Raw genomic sequence first — 18,143 nt, 5'->3', positions numbered from 1 at the left:
GCTATATTTGGTCCACTGTCAGAAAATTGTTGAAAATGACGGATGTCTTGTCGTGTTGACGCATTGCAGCGGTCTATATGACAGCGGTCAGCGCTGATCTCACTTACAAACAGATTGCATTTCCCGTGATTACTTCAAAATAAAAGTCAGCTTGGCAGAGAAATGCTTTTATTGTGAAAAGTCAACTCGCCAGCTAAATGCTTTTATTGTGAAGCTGCAGCAGCAGGAAATGTTGAGTTTGCATTAGCAGGAACTTAATACAGCATTTTTTTTCACAGCTTACACTGCATCATAAAACTGTTATTCTCTTGCACTTGATGCATCATAAAACCGCACGTTTTCCCTTGCACTTTTTTTTTACTCAGTAACGGATATGATTGAAAATGTAGCAAAGTACAATACTTTAAATAAAACATACTTAAGTAAAAGTAAAATTACATATTTAAAAAAAAAACTACTTCAAAAGCTACTCAATTACGTTAGTGTGAGTAATTTGTTACTTTCCACCTCTGTCCGCCACCCAATGAATGCACCGTCAGCCACCCTTTCCAAGCTCGTAGGAGAAACTACGGTGGCTTCGCGTGGTCCTCCATTTGTCCAAATGTCACTTTTCTTCTTACTTTTAACAAATGAGACGACTACTGCTAGTACTACTACTACTGCTACTACTTCTTCTTCTTCTTCATATGTATTCAACGTGGTGACGAAACACACTCTGTAGAGCAGTTTGTCCATTTGTGGTACAGTAGAAAAATGGCGCAACATGGTGACGTCCATCAAAGAGGTACCCACAATGTATGTAAATAGAAATGGCTCATTCTAAGGTAATAAAAACATAACGGTTCATTATGTAAGGTCTATATACACCACTGAAAAGATAGTTGTGAATATTATATTGCATTTCTGTCAATAGATCCTCCTAAATATTACACACTGAACCTTTAAACCATTGGATTTTTATCACTACAAAATCTTGAACCTTTTTGGTGCTGTGACACATCCTTGTAGACGACTCTCTTATAGCAGCTCAAATGTTATATCCACTTTAGTATTGTGTACAGAACCTTTATGGTCCCAGCAGCAGAGTGTTCAGATGCATCTTTAAAGCTCTACAGAGTAATGCTGTACTAACCAAACCAAAAACTCCTCAGTGTTCACTTTTACTTACCCTTCCGTCTCATCTCACCTCTTTGTACCTAATTGTCCATTTGGTGGCAGCTGTATCTCTGGCGCACTCTATCACTCTATTCATCATCTCAAGAGTCTCAGAGCTGCCCCAGCATGCTCCCTACCTCCCAATATTTAGAAACATGTCGTTAATCATGTTTGCACAACTGCCGTAATACTTCCTACTTATCTTACTTTGCTAGGACCTGTCTTCCAAATGGAGATACTGCTGCACTGATAGTTTTGGAATGGGTGCTTGGGAACCAATTATAATACAACTAGATATTTCTTTTGTTGGGTATTTACACTGTGAGTGGGGACAATAGGGAGTAGATGTACAATAAGAAGGCAAGTGGAAGAGAAACAAGGGGGGAAAGAGAGAAACGGGGGAAGTTTTGGTGGCTAGAAAAATACGACGCAACTGTAAAGGAGCTTGTGTTTTAATTGGGTATTGTTCCAGAGATGTATGTGTCTAGTCTCCAGTCGGAGTGTGGGTGGCTTGTAGCAGGTACCTCCATTTGAAAACAAATGGCCATCAGTGGACAGCACATTGTTAGACTGAAAAAAGACCAGAGTGGTTAATCCTTCATCTGCCCTCTCTCCAAGAAATGGCTATGAACCTGTGCAGCTGTGTGTTTGAATCTACAAATACATGTTTCTTTGTCTGTGTGCGTGAGAGAGTGCAGATGTACATGTTTGTGTGTGCATTATATAAGTTTAGTTGGCTACTGTGGTGTTGTTAAACCCCTCTGAGCTCTGTGTCAGGACGCACATTGTTTGTAGTACATGCTATTATGTGTCCCGTCAATAGGTCTTCAGACATGACTCCATGCTGCCTCCTATTGTATGTTGTTCATGGAGAATGCTGCTAATTTAGTGAGACATTTGTTTGTACTATAGGCCACATACATTCTAATTATTCTCTTATTGAACTAAGTTATTGTAAATACTCTTATCCAACCCTGTATATTAGAAATAAACAGTTGATAAAACTAAATGGTTTTACCAAATATTTTGTCAAGGATGTTTTTCCAGTCCATGAAGTGTTAAATTCCTCACAAAAGTTGTCAGGAGTAATGTTGGTCCGCCTGGTTCCTAAACGAACATGATTAACCTGCCAAATTAAGAACCGTTTACAAGATTGTCATTTTAGATTTCACCCTTGTTTTTCTCACTGGTTAAAAATGGGCAGGCTCACCTCTTTATAAAAATCAAATTAAGTTTTTTCTACAAACAACTTTGGCAGCTGCCTATTTATACATTTGATTTACATTGATTTTATACAGCAAAACCTATAGTTCAAAACCAAGTTTTCAGGGACTTTTAATAATCCAGTGTAATTCAAATCTAATAATCGTGACTGTTTGGCCAAGATACTACATTCTGTTGACTCATGTAACCCTCGTCAAATATGCTTACATGATGAAAATGACAATTTGTGAGGCAATTACTTTGCTGTATTGACAAAAGGTTTAATAGGTCTGGAGCATGTATTTGTAGATGTATACACAATCTTATGTCATCCAGGATACTAACCCATTCACAGCTGATTGATTCAAGTAGAGAGGTTTTCCAACCACCAGTGGAATGAACACACATACTTTAAGTCAATACTGGTGATGGAAGAAATATTGAAGAAAGAAATATTGAAGAAACACATTCCCAGCCGCCTCAATGCTGGCTTTAATTTTTTCAGTATGAATCAAGAGCTGAATTTGGTACCTATACATAAGTGTCTCTTGTAGATACACAACACAGTACATCCCCATTGTGACAAATTTAACCTGTGCATTTTGAGGAACAAATTAATATATTAGTATTTTCTCAAATAAACGCCTGTTTCTTGGTGTTTCTGTCTGACTCATCTCTGTGTTTGACTCTGTCTCTCCCACACCCACCTGTCTCGACCATGTTGACATCAATAGAGTCCAGCAGGCTGACAGTATTCTGATGCTGAATCCTTTCAGGAATAAAAAGGCGTAGCTGTAATCCCTTCAAGTGAGTCAAGGCTGATTAGAGCAGAAGTGTGTTTTTTTTCAGTGCCTGGTTCAAACTGAGAAACAGGGCAACTTTGGGGCATTACAAATATAGAGTGCAGAGTTCCCTCAACATTGCTGACGTATATATAGTGCTGCACTGTCGATTCTCATTTCCCGTGCCATCCATCCATCCATCCATCTTCTACCGCTTCTACCCGGCGAAAGGCCGGGTACACCCTGGACAGGTCACCAGTCCATCGCAGGGCAACATGTTGAAATAAAACAACAACATACATTTTTTTTTTTAAAACAAATGATATCTATCACTCACTTGCTTCATGTTATGTATGGTTCATCAGTCACCCCCCAAAAACAGATGAATAACAACAATTTTGTAATTTTTGAAAGGCTTCATCAGTGAATGGAGTTGCTCAGTTTTTATATAGGTTATGTTGCCATCATGCACAATCCATATTAAAACATTTTGGTAATGACACCTCATATCCAATTAACTGGATACCAGAATAGAACATATCATGGTGTCCGTGGGACCCAGAACACACTATAAAGATGAGACAAGACATTTTTGCATGTACACACTGGTCTGGTCTGAATTCTCAAACCTCTTCCACCTGAAACAATTCTAAAATATCACATATAATTATATATGTACTATAATTGCCCCAGAACAATAACCATGCATAATCTAAATCATCCACACAGTGTATCTGAAATGCCATAGATCTTTGCATGCTTCCAATATGTTGGATTTTGAACACAATTTGTATTCACTGTGACAAATCGTCCTCTTGTACTCGATCTTAGAGTATGTGCTGACTGGAAAAATAACGGCTGATATTTTAATTGAATTATGACACCATGTCAGGCTTTCAAACACGAAGAAGGGATGACAATAGTCTGGCTTCAGAATCACGCTGTAAATGGTAAATAGGAACATCATCTGCATTAGGGAATATGCAAGAAAGTCTCATTTATATGTCTAATTTATATGTTTTCCCACATAAAACCCATGAAAAAGAAGCTCAAAGTAAATCATCAGAATGAGTCTCTGACTTTATGGCCGTGCAGCCATCCAAGATTGTTCAACAGCACACTTGGCATAATGTTTGAAATAGTACGCTGTCTGCAATGTGTTTGAATTACCATTGCCAGTATTGTCAGGGAAGGCATTTTGTGACTTCGTCATGATGGCCCTTCCATCACAGTTTCATATCACAACGACAGGACATGAGTAGAGGAAAGCATATGAAAATGTGTGTTAGGTGAAGAACGAGCACTGTCATTATTTGTGGCTGTGATATTCCTCTGGCGCTGTGGTGTGATGCATTCCTCCAATAGTAGTTTGTAGCTTGCCTGGTCTGCAGAGGCCATGGAAGACTTACTATTTGTACTTGGTGGAGGCTGGTGTAGTCACATAGGCAGAACCTTCGTAAGATTAATTTGTACTTCTACTAGAAGGCCCCTAAATTAATTAAATACAGATTACAGTCAAATTTGTATATAACAGATGGTGGCTTTGGGATGCACAAAATTGCTCTTAACTAGGGTTGATCATACATATTTGATACGTGCACTGTTTCTCTGTGGGCAGTCTTCTGCAATGTTGACTTTTAACCAGGCTGCGGCTTAGAGGGTAGAGGGGTCGTCCACTTTTCGGAAGGTCCTGGTTTCGGTCCCTGGCTTCCCCAGTTTGCATGCCGAAGTGTCCTTGGGCAAGACACTGAACCCCAAATTGAAGCCCGTTCTGATGTGGAGTTGGCACCTTAGCCTCTGCCATCAGTGTATGGATGTGTGTGAATTGGTGAATGTGACAGTAGTGTAAAGCGCCTTGAGTGGTTGCAAAGACTAGAAGGGGGCTATAAAAATACAGAGTATTTACCATAACCCACTCAGCAAAAATCACAGAGCATTTCTTTACTGTGAGCGGAAAAAACATTGTACAAATATGTGATAAAATGAATGATGACTGAATTCTATTTAGCTACTTCAATCTTGTACTGTGCATGCTGGCTCACTGTCACACTATAATGAAACTTGAATAGAGCAGAGAAATCATTACTGTTATTACTAACTGTGTGAAGTCAGATTGTTTGAACGCTGTGAAAAAGTTATATTATTTCAAAAGGGAAAATGAGATGTATACTTTGTTTGACTGTTTGCATCCACTGCCAAGTTAGCCAGCATGGCTTGGCCCAACATTGTCCTGAATCATACATACATGTACACCCAGAACATTCCGGAGTGCATTTTTTTTGAATCTGGAAGCTTTATTGCTGAAATGTTTCAGCAATAAAGCTGGAAAAAAAATAGATGAAAAACAAAAGTGTAGCGAAGTTTGAAGGAGCTACCGGCTGTTGCTTTTATATGTGCTGCCGGTTGCATAGCAACTAACCTATACCTATATCAATGACTATGCATCTAACTGGAGTTGATTCTCAGCCCATATTGGGCCCATATTTGACCTATACAAATAGTCAAATCTAACTAATATATACTGGCCAGAGCAGGCTCACACTTGGTCCTCTGGCAGTTTGTCCACCCCTATTTGCATGCATTGGGCAACGAAACATTAATCACGCCTTTTAATATAACTGCACATATATGCAAATATTTGTTAATTTGTTAGTGTGACCCCAACGCGTGTCAGTGAATCATTGATCAGTTTCAAAGTCAAATTTCATGATACATTTCTACACAGTGAACAAAATTATAAATGCAACACTTTTGTTTTTGCCCCCATTCTTCATTAGCTGAACTCAAAGACTTTCTCTATGTGCACAAAAGGCCTATTACTCTCAAATATTGTTCACAAATCTGTCAAAATCTGTGTTATGGAGCACTTCTCCTTTGGCGAGATAATCCATCCACCTCTCAGGTGTGGCACATCAAGATGCTGATCAGACAGCATGAGTATTGCACAGGTGTGACTTAGGCTGGCCACAATAAAAGGCCACTCGAAAATGTGCATTTTCACTGTATTTGGGGTGTCCCACCATTTGCCTCACACAGTGCAATACATCTCCTTCGCATAGAGTTGATCAGGTTGTTGATTGTGTCCTGTGGAATGTTGGTCCACTCCTCTTCAATGGCTGTACGAAGTTGCAGACAGGTCGAGACCCCGATGAGGACGACGACCATGCAGACGAGCTTCCCTGAGACGGTTTCTGACAGTTTGTGCAAAAATTCTTTGGTTATGCAAACCGGTTGTTGCAGCAGCTGTCCAGGTGGCTGGCTCTCAGATGATCTTGGAGGTGAAGATGCTGGATGTGGAGGTCCTGGGCTGGTGTGGTTACACGTGGGCTGCAGTTGTGAGGCCGGTTGGATGTACTGCCAAATTCTCTGAAAAGTCTTTGGAGACGGCTTATGGTAGAGAAATGAACACTCAATTCACGGGCAACAGCTCTGGTGGACATTCCAGCAGTCAGCATGCCAATTGCACACTCCCTCAAAACTTGCGACATCTGTGTTATTGTGCTGTGTGATGGAACTGCACATTTTTTGAGTGGCCTTTTATTGTGGCCAGCCTAAGGCACACCTGTGCAGTACCCATGCTGTCTGATCAGCATCTTCATATCGTACACCTGTGAGGTGGAGGGATTATTTCGGCAAAGGAGAAGTGCTCACTAACACAGATTTTGACAGATTTGTGAACAATATTTGAGAGAAAAAGGCATTTTGTGTACATAGAGAAAGTCTTAGATCTTTGAGTTCAGCTCATGATGAATGGGAGCAAAAACAAAATTGTTTTTATTTATACATTTATAAGTTTGTTCAGGGTAAACCGTTTGTAGTTGGGAAAGATGATGCATCAGTCCATGATCTTGGTGTAATCACAGTGGGAAAAAGTGATTAAAAATACAGACATTTTGTTTTCAAAGTTGACCATTGTTTATACTGCACAAAACTGATTTGGCATACAAACAACTGCACATTCAAATTGCTCATTTGGGAGTCCACAATTTGGACCATCTGATTTCCATCTGATCTTTTATGTTGAGTCACATTGTTTTAGCACAATGGTGGTTTTATCTTAACTCTATAGGAACTATATCATCTTTCCTTGACTTGTTTTCCTTTCAGGTCAGGTAAAAGCAATTAAGAGAGAGAAAAACACTAATTGTAGACTATGGGTCCACTCTTTCTGTGTCTATGAGACTCTCCCTCCCATTCTCCCTCCCTCTATCACTTTATCTCTTTAATATCCCAGTCACTCATTTCTAGATGGCTGGGACATGCTCTCCTGTTCAACAGCTGCAAATGACTTTTCCAAAGACCACGTTCCAGAACGGAATTATTATTATCATCACACACATAATGCAAAGTTGTTTTTGTCATTTGGCACTTATGTAGCTGTGGGTTGAATTCTGATTACAATACACTGCCACTCTCTGTCACCCTCCTTATGCGATGTGTCATAATGCTGACATATGCTGAGTGTACAAAATGTTAAGGCCACATATTTTCTGTGGACAATGGGAGGAATGATGTCATTCCACTATGATCATGAAAATAGGATGTTAACAAAGATGAAGGAAGGGAAATAAAACATGGATTCTTTCAGAGATTGTTTTGTGAGGTTGCTCATCCATGTGTTCTTGTCTCACCCTGTGGGCCTGCATGGATTTTGTCTTATTATTTTAAAAATGTTTTTTTTTTCTTAACTCTAACATAGCCTCTTTCAAGCAAGAATAGTCTCAACTATATGTCCCAGTCCAATGTGTACCACATATGATTTCGTAGATTAAGTGGTATTGAGTAGTAAACTGAGATCTCAAAATGATTTCACTCTATCCTTATCATAGCAGACAAAGAAATTAAATATTGATTCCCGGTGTGGCACCACAAGCTAAAATGACCCATTCTCTCTGCTCTCTCTCACTCTTTCTCTCCCTGCTCACTTGTTTATACTCTCTGTCCTCCCACTCTCTTTTATTATTCCCCCTCTAAAGGACTCTACTTTCATTTAGACTGTCTCTGTTTCTCTTTCACCCATCCAAAACTCTCCTTTAATGCACTGTGCCGGGTTGTAAGAGAGGAAAGGAGAGAAGAAGTACATGGCCAGACTTTAGATTGTGTCACCAGCTGATGGAATGATAGTCTATCTCTATATATAATCGTACTTTGTGACTTAAGTTGAGGTATTTTTCTCTTTTCCCCATTTTCTTTATTGCTGGAACACAGACTGCGCAGGCCTTTAAAGTGTTGAGTAAATGCCATAACCTAAGGTCACCTAAATACTTTCAAAACCAGCTGTATTTTAAAAAAATATATTAGTTTGATGAAAACAAGGATGGGAGGTTAAACTAGATTTTCATCTAACTGAGCAATTTAAGTTTTTTCCCTTAGGCACAGAGAACATAACATAGCAGCAAAAGTCAAGAGGAATTATTTTACATTGGCTGAATCCCTGTAGGGTTCACAGACTAAAATACCTGCTGGGTTACAGCTGCATATAACCAAAGCACTTTCGACAAGTTTGAGATCATTTTCCCTCCTAAATACAGGTGCATATCAGAATATTGGAATGTCATGGAAAAGTAAATTTGGTAACACTTTCTATGAAGGTCATTGCTATAATAACTTATGCACATATTTATAACACAATATAATGCTTCCATAAGACATCATAACAGTTGTTATAATCACTTACAAACATGCATTAGGCGCTATAGCAAAGTTAATAAGTCATTATGACCTTTTGATTTAATGTTTTATAACTAATAGTAATATACCACTGTACACCAAGAATCTCCCACCATGTTCCATTATAACCATCGACTCTGCCTCTTTATAAATACACTTTAGTCACAATTTAGAATCAGGGATATAAAATGGAATAATAGCTTATTGTAATGTTTAATGTTATATAGCATGTCTTTGTTTGTTTTAAATAAAGTGTTAAAATGTCCATCCCTGTATAATATATTACAGATGGACATAATACCACATGAACTAAAGAACTTATAACATGTACAACTTGTAGTCTGCAGTTTAGCTCAAAAACACGACTTAATTACATCAAGAAAACTCATTGTCAGGGTGGTGACAGATCGCTCAAGAGAAGACCTGTTACCGACCAACATCATGTAAGAAGAGGCTCAGATGTTGTCACACATGAATTTCAAAATTCATACAGATTGTTCATAAAGTGAGGAAACAATGACATTTTTTTCCTGTGCAAAATGTTTGTCACTTTACTTAAAGCAAACAAATACAATATTTAGAGGGTTACCCCTGCATAAATCTTGAGCCAAGTAACTATATGCTCCACATTAGCAAACAAAAACAGTACACTCTAGCATCACAGCGACACGGTAGCCCGCTAACTTCCTCACTAAATTTGCAGATTGATGCAAAAAATAAAAACAATTGTAGCTCTAAGTCATTATAATGTTGATACATTGTCTTTGGTTTGTTATTTCTCTAATAAAGGCGGGAATGTGTGTGTGTGTGTGTGTGTGTGTGTGCGTGCGTGCATCTGTCCGTCTGTTTGTATTTCGATTATGTCAATGTTATGTTCATCTAATCAACTTTTAATAATAAAATAAAATGAATAATTATACTAGATAACAGCGCAGAGTGGAGCGGTTTGCGCGTGCAGGGCTCGTATGCTCCAGAATTACTTGTGTGGTGAGGCAGATTGGAGGACCCAAATGCAGGGCACGTAGGCTGACAGGTACAGTTCAAAAGGTTTATTAAACCCAAAGTGAGCACACTTACATTTGAGTGGCTGACAAAGAGAGTCCAAAAACAAGGTGATCCAACAGAAATCCAAAATCCAGGGAAACAGGGTGACCCGACTAATAAGGCAGGCTAAACATGACAACAACAGACAGAGCATATACACACAACAGAACACCGCAATGACCAGACAAACACTAAACAGAAACACCAGGTATATAAACACAGGGACTAACGAGCAGAGCGGGAGCAACACAGGTGACCGACATGAGACTAACGAGACACAGGCAGGCAGAGAGAGAGCAGGGGAAAACAGAGAGACTGACATGCAGAGGGATTACTGGGGTAACAGACACAACACAGGTTATATCACAAGATGTAACAGATCAGAAACAACAAACAAACTAACTCAGACACAAGCAGACAGATCACAACACAACTAACACCAACAATGAAAACTCATAGCAGACATGGGTAAAACACAGAAGTACACAGACTAACTATATAACAGATACTGGACACAGGGCAATAGACAGGACAGAACAGTGAGCTGCTCCTCTCTGCAACAGCGAGGGTGGGGCTTATATGCTCCAGTGTGGTAGTGCATTATTGAAACAGAGTTATCGTCATCACGCACGTTTGACATATGTTAGAAACAAATGTGTTTAAACAGAGCTGTAAGAGTTATAAGGAAGCACTAGTTTGCTCAAAGCAGGAACATAACAAAAAAAAGAAATATAACCCTAGAAATACCAACCTATATTCCCCAAAATAACTAATAATTCAATTAATCCACATGAGATGTACAGAGATGTTCACAACAAAGGGCAACAACATACCACTAATATGTAAGTACATTAAGCACAATGAAAAACCAGAGTGAAATTCCTTGTATGTATTCACATACAATAAAGCTGATTCAAATTCTGACTTTATCTCTCTGATTTCAGATATTCATAAATCTATCCATTCATTCTTCCACCAGTATGCTTTTCCTACACACTACATTTTGATAGACGTGTGCCTGCTTTGGCTAGCTTGGGACACCTGGAATTCCAGGGAGAATGGGCAGGCAGGCAGCAACAGTGATGCTAACTCAATTCGGCCCAGTATCCTTAGAAATTGCATCTCGCATTCTTTTTCAATTCTGCTCCTTGCGATTTACATTCAATAGAACCATTCGGTGTCAGGCAGTAAGTAGCGTGTCCTTTATGTAGCAAGGCAGACACTTAGCGCTCTGGCAGGCGGGCCTGGATTGGTTGATGTGATTGGTGGCATCAACACAATGTTCAGTCAGTGCCTGGAGTGTGGAGAAAAAAATGGACTAAGCAGGAGAAAGAGAGACAGCGAGAGAAAGAGAAAAAGTGGAGCTAAGGGAACACTATAAAAGTACCACAAAAACTATACAAATACTAATACTAAACAAATTTACCTCCTTAATTTTTAGATTTATGCACTTGAACGCCTCCTCGTGTTGACCTTCCCCTCAATAAAATGACTGTCATTCTGGTTTGTTATGTACCCCTGTATGTAAGCATATTTTATGCTGACGACATTCAGAAATTTGTCTATGCAATGTATCCACCTTGTTCTGCTTTTGCCCTGCTGTCTCATGTCCACTGGATTTACCTCTACAGGGCGGCATCCAGGAATGAAGATATGGAAGAATACATTATGACTAGCATTGCAGTGTTTTTTCTGAGCACTGATCCTGGGAGAAACTTCTGTAAATTGTTTTAACTTGTTCATTCCTGGGTACAAGGTGGGCAGTCAGTGCTTGTTCAATGGATAATTGTTCGCAAATTGGATTGCTCAGTGGTAGTGGTGTGTTTTATAATAACAGGCATTCATGCAAATCAAGTTCAAATTAAGTTAATCCAATATCTCGGTCCAGCAGCAACTTTCCAGTAGAACGCACAACGGGCGAATACAGAGGTGATGACATGTGGTTGTAGCTTGTACTCAGCCTGAGGACAATGAGAGTGACTAAGCCTGTACAGAAGGTGAATGCTAGACACAAGAAAAGCAACAGTGTCACTGTGGCGATCACGCAAATATTATAGTGTGTTATTTTTCCTGTGACCTCCACAAACCCACCCGTCTTGTCAACCAATGATATTGCTCTGATTGGGACCGAGAGTCCGGCCCTGTTATAACCCTTTATGATAAGGCACACTAATCAGGTAAGAAGCAGAGGCCTCCACTTTGTCAGGCTACATACGTATTTGTCCGCTTTTCACATTGTGAACCTGGCAAATTCTATCATCATTCCCATCTTCAGAGACTTGACAACAGCTTAGTTTTCACTCCCTACATCTGTCTCTGTCTGTCCTCACCAGAAAAATGGTTGGATGGGTCGATTATGCAGCAGCTTATTGTGACCCGTATTTGCATTTATTGCTGGGCCGCGACCTCTACTGGCCGTATGATGGTAGCAAAGGAGGTCAGGTCACGTTACCTAACAGCAGTCAGGGTACCGTTGGCTAGCACGTGGATGTCTGTGCAACCCTCTAAGGATATGCCTCCCCAGACCACCAGTGACCCACCGCCAAACCAGTCATGATGGATGATGTTCACAACGGCGTCTCCAGACTCTTTCATGTCTGTCACATGTGCTCAGTGTGAACCTGCTCTCATCTGTGAAGAGAACGGGGCATCAGTGGTGGACCTGTCAGTGCTGGCGTTCTCTGGTGAATGCCAATGGAGCTGCACGGTGCTGGGCTGTGAGCACAGATCGAGGACGTTGTGCCCTCATGGCACCCTCACGGAGTCTGTTTCTGACAGTTTGGTCTGAAACATGCACACCATTAGCTCACTGGAAGTCATGTTGTAGGGCTCTGACAGTGACACTCCTGTTAGGCTCTCTCACATATGGATGTGCCATCCTGGAGGAGCTGGACTTCCTGTGCAACCTGAATGCCTGAATGGGCTGCAGGTACATATGTATATGTATGTAGTATACACGTCACGTACTACTGAATTGGCATTAAATTGCATTAAATTAAACTTCTTGCTTTTATTGTGTCCACCCCTTAATGGCACAATGTGTTTTTCTCCCCCTTTGTTGCTGAACAGCACAAGTGTGGACAGGAGTCATTATGAGTTCAACTTGAGTCAGACTTGACTCAAGTTGAATATCTGGTGACTTAGAACATAATTAGGTTATTTGAAAATTATTCGAAACCTGCAAGGGGCACATTCTCTGAGAGTCAACATTACAAATTTTATTACAAATTTCAGACATATTTTCTTTCAGAGGAAATCATTTTATGTTTTATTGCACATTTAATGAGTCTTTTCAAAATGCTCACACAACAGCAGATTGCGTCCTGGCTGCTGGTAATGGAGTGCACACACCCAGATTTTGAGTTCTGTCATTTAGTTTTTATCCATCTTTTCCATTACAAGCTCTTCACTGTGGTGTTTTATTTTTCCAAAATTGTTAATGTGAAAAGATTTGCGCTCTTCAATCAAAACTCACAAGAAGTAGTATGGTGCATCTTTTCTTAATGTAATACTTCCTACAAAATCGGTTTCATTTTTTGGCCATAGATGCAACGCCCAGAGTAGTGAATGCCCCTTACTGGCTGACATAAATGTGTGAGAGTTCAGCTGTGGGGCATGAACATTTGTGCGTGTGACAGCTCAAGGTGCACACTCAAGACCTCGCCAGAGTTGCCCAGTTAGTTGCTTTATTTGACTCAAGAGTGCAGAGACAGAAGTTTTGTCTGAAGAGGCTCACCAGTCCTGCCTAGTGAACCAAAACATTGTCACTCACAACTGATCACATATGGACGCTTGGTGTTGCTTGTTCACGCCCTGGGTACTCTGTGATCAAGTTAGCAACAATAGATATGCAACGTTAGATTTTCAAAATAAAACTAGTGTTTTACGTTGCTTTGAAATTTGGTTAGGTGCTAGGTTTAGGATAACGTCATGGTTTGGGTTATAAGTAACTACGGTACTTAACTTATGTAACTTGACAATGTAAGTAACTTCACAAAAAACAATCAATGTTGACCACCTATCACATCCCAACCACCTCCTTCTGTTATTTACTATACACTTGCTTTTCGCGTTCTTAAATGTCGATATACGGCTTCCCCCAGTGTGTTGACTATGATGCTATGGGCTTTTCCAGAGTGTTACAAACTGACGCCAAGGGGTCTTGACCATGTGTCCATATGTGATGACTTGGGGAGTGAGAATGGGTTGAGTGGAACTGTAGTCCTCCATGTGACCAGATTTCAACAGGTAACTGATTGCACATGTTTGTGAAAATGACATTGTTTCCCTTTTCTGGACTGGATGGGCTGGTTGGCTTGCCGAGTCTTGTGTGTACTCCATCCTTACGGGTAAGTAGTCAGTGCTGCACCCAAAGCCAATCAATCAGTGTTTCCTGTGCTGTAATACATTCTGTAACCTATTTTACATTGACGAAGTTTGAATAGTTGTTGGTTTTTCTTTCTCTGTTGAGCCATCATGTCTGTGAATGCTATGCTGCTCATTACCCTGTATAGTCTAATTTACTCTAAATTAACCGCAAATCTAAAATTCATAATTTCCTGTGTGTGGATTTAAACTCTATGGGCTTTCTGTTCTTTGCTTGAATTCCACACTAATAGGCTGCAGTAAGTAAAAAGAAAGCTGAATACGCCAAACAATATAGTGATGAGTCTTCTCTGTGCAAGTTCCCTTATGAATCTCAATCAACTTTTAAATTGTGCACACATGAACAAGCATTTATTCCCACCCTGTTAACTCCCGCAATTAGTCATAAGAGGGTAATGAAATACCCTTCATGAATATTGATATGCATGTAAATGTTTTTTGTCCTTCCAGTCTTTTTGTAGGAGTAAATGGAAAAGTGTGAGATTAAAAAAATGTATGTTATTGTGACACTGAAGTACATGCTGGCAGGTTGAGGCAAGGTTAAATTGTATTATTTACTTCATTCAGTTAGAGTGGGGACGTGTCACAGCTGTGGTGAATGTTCAGAGAGCAACAGTCGTTAGAAAAAATTAAATAGAAAAGGTTGACAACAGCGTGTCAGTGACAGTCGGGATGATTGGACACCAGAGCACTCTCCCCTTGACAGACCTTGATAAAAGGAAACCCTAATTAAATGCAATGTGACAGAATAACATGGGGACATCAGGCGGGCTCAGCAGATGTGGACAGTTGAGATAAGGCTGTAATTGATTGAGTGTTGCATTCTGTTTCCTTCCACTACCCTGTTTGGTCTAAACAATTTCTGTACAGCGGCCTTGTTGTTCTTTCAATTAGGAGTAACTCAAAAAGCAGTCAACCCAGGTGACAAGCTACATGTTCGCCATAGAGAACTGTGAAAAAAGCTTGAATTGTTCAATTAGCCACATGCCAAATGTTAATAACACCCTCACCCCTCCCTCTCACAGCCCTATATTGTATTTAGCGCAATTTAGGCTTGTCCTTGACAATTCTGATTGACTTCAGCATTCAAACAAACTTGAAGTGGTGCTTCTAGCCAGCCCTTTCTCCCTCACTGGCACAACACAAACACAGTGTAGAGATGCATAAACCAACTTGCATGCAAATGTGCCTTTTGTGAGAGTCACCTAACATTTAATTGGGATACTTATGGAGTGCTACAATGTATGGGACATTAATTAAAGGTCCCTAATTATATTTAAGTTACATTTTCGGTTAACTACAATAGATGAGATCTGCCTAAAGCAACAAATAAATGATTGAGGTCCAGATGTTCCTCAAGAATGTAATTATTAGAAAGCACTGTAATGACTAAAGGTTTCAGCAAGGGCATGCAAATTGCCACAACAAGTTTGCATTTTAATAAGTTCCACCTTTTTTGTGGAAAATTTAAGCTCCAGTTTGTACCTGTATAATAGTTGTAAATTCAGTCAATGTTTAGGCCTGCATGGTAAGGTTGTGGAGCTCAACCTGTAAGGTTCAATACAAGATCATAGTGGTTTTTTTTAGTTGTAGTTATACTACAATTATTCCATCAATCATTCTCCCAGATTACATTAGCCTTAGATTTATAGATGTATATCATGGAATCAGCTATGGCTTTTCATTTGGTTCTTTTTCTACCTAGTAGGAAACACATGCCTCTTAACCTACTTACAAATATACACATAACCTTATATATACATATAAATATACTGTATATATTCCACTTTTTACAGAAAAAGAACATGTTTCTCACCATACATGAAGTTTGATTTTAAACACAAAAAAATTGTGTTTTCATTTTTGTTGTCCTTAATTCTAATATATGTATAGATGATATATAGTAGAAAAACAAACTTTTAAAAAGTACTCAGTACAGTATGTTTAGAAAGAAGAAAAAATAAAACTGAATGGTTTGATGCTCTGTCTTTAATATCTTCTTACCAGTTTTAATATTTCTGAGTGTTTATAGAAGAAAGTATGACCATCTTTACAATTCTAACCTGAGGTTGTCATAGTGAAAAAAATGTGGACCATGCAGCCTGGCAAATAGCGTCAGTGTTTTGTAGCATCATGGACATTTAGTTGTGACTTATTCTGCACTTGATTATTCATCACCTGTTAGACACCTCTCTGATTGATTAATAGACTTTTAGAAGCACCTGCACAGTTATAGTTGACATATTGTTGTGCTCCGACATGTGAAAACAATGTCTTTATTTCAGCAGATACTATACTTTCCATGCAACACTTTATGCTACATTTATGCTGCAGGTCGCATTTGAAAAGATCCAATCTGTATCAGATTTGGACCACATATGGAAGTGGCCCAAATCCGAACAGGAAAAGATCAGAGTCCATGTGATTTGGCCTGTTCACACTGTTATAAAAAGATCAGATCTGAGTCACATATGAGCAATTGGGTCGCATTGGCCTGCAGTCTGAACGTACCCTTAGATGCTGATAAACTTAACCCACACCATATGTCTCACCTCTGTAAACCTCTGAGCTAGTTTTTTCTACTAAACCCTGTCTCTTTCCAATGAACTTCACTCATTCCACGGTATTTTTCTTTTTATCTTGTCTCCTCTCTGTTAGAGACAATTGCTAAGTTGCATTCGTGGTGGCAACTGCCCTGAACCCAAAGTCAGCTCGCTGCAGTTGCCTGGAGATGTGAATTTCTTCGCCAACCAACTGGCCGTGCCCACCATGGAATTTGCCTTTGAGCAGACCAAAGCAGACGAGGTACACCCAAAGCAAAACACCAGACGTTTCCTTTACTTCCACAGCTCTCTTTTTGCCTACTGATGACCCTCCACATCTCATTGCCTCACTTGAAGTTTAAGGTGTATGATCACTGCAGAGCCGACGAGCAACTCTAATGCATGCAAGACACAGTCACACCTTGTTTTTCAATTTCTGATAGAAAGCTGTGAACGGATTTAATTGGATAAACTGCTGAGTTTGCCAAAGGCCCCCACTTGTTTACCTTTAGCTCTTAAATGGAAGCAAAACCTTTCTCGGTAAAGATACACACACCTGTCAATAGTCTGTGTGTATCATATGTGTGTAAGAAAAACAGTATGTCAGTGTAGTGACCTGTCCACTTCTGACTCATTTGGGACTGGATGGTAATGGACTAATAGTGTTATTTAGATAGAAGGAAATATTTCAACACAATTTACAGATTCAGTTTGAAACACTGCAGTATGGATTATGCCTCTATACATGCAACAGATATAGATCGCAGAGCTTACAAATTATGCATACCCCCGTTTATTTTCATTAAAAATGCAGTATTGATGTTTGTTGTACTGCCTTAGGGTAGAAACACAGAGATTTAGCCCCAGCTAAGTCGGCCCACTCAAATTTGGAACTTCTGGCTAGGATGGCAACTTCAAGCTTAATTAGTGCAAGAGATCTTCATGATGTTTATCCGCCCTCAAGGCATCTTCACAACCTGAAAATAATAGGTAGTGAAGTGTGAAATTCACAGCACTGACACTATTTAGGAAGAGAGACAAAACCCAAATTGATACACACATAAGCTTGACTCGGTTCGGGTAAGGTCGAAAGTGCATACACTAGCACTAGCTTAATAGCATTTTTGTTGAATCTGTAAATCTGCAGGTGATTCCATTTCCTGCAGTATTTCTTTTCTTGACTGAGACTTTAGGACATGTAAAAGAGACAAAGTAGAGCTAACATAGGTTCTATGTGGACGTTCCCTCACAAGGAGAGATATATAATATGTTGTACAGACAGGAAGTGTTTTAATTAGTGTTGTAGTACTCGAGACCGGTCGTAGGACCACTTTTTTATGGTCTTGGTCTTGTCTCTGTC

At 39.6% G+C, this 18,143-nt stretch overlaps 1 protein-coding gene across 6 annotated transcripts in view; it reads left to right on the top strand.

Moving 5' to 3' along the window:
* Positions 1–18,143, top strand: part of LOC123971735 (inactive N-acetylated-alpha-linked acidic dipeptidase-like protein 2) — a 580,586-nt gene that overhangs the window by 395,344 nt on the left and 167,099 nt on the right. For all 6 annotated transcript variants that reach the window (XM_046050743.1, XM_046050744.1, XM_046050745.1 and 3 more), the window contains one exon: positions 16,899–17,045. In XM_046050743.1, coding sequence (XP_045906699.1) covers positions 16,899–17,045 — 147 coding nt within the window. The remainder of the gene's footprint in view (positions 1–16,898; positions 17,046–18,143) is intronic.

The sequence above is a fragment of the Micropterus dolomieu genome, linkage group LG05 (assembly GCF_021292245.1).
Source record: "Micropterus dolomieu isolate WLL.071019.BEF.003 ecotype Adirondacks linkage group LG05, ASM2129224v1, whole genome shotgun sequence".
Lineage (NCBI taxonomy): Eukaryota > Metazoa > Chordata > Actinopteri > Centrarchiformes > Centrarchidae > Micropterus > Micropterus dolomieu.
The sequence above is the reverse complement of the archived record's forward strand: the minus strand, read 5'-3'. Positions and strand labels throughout refer to the sequence as shown.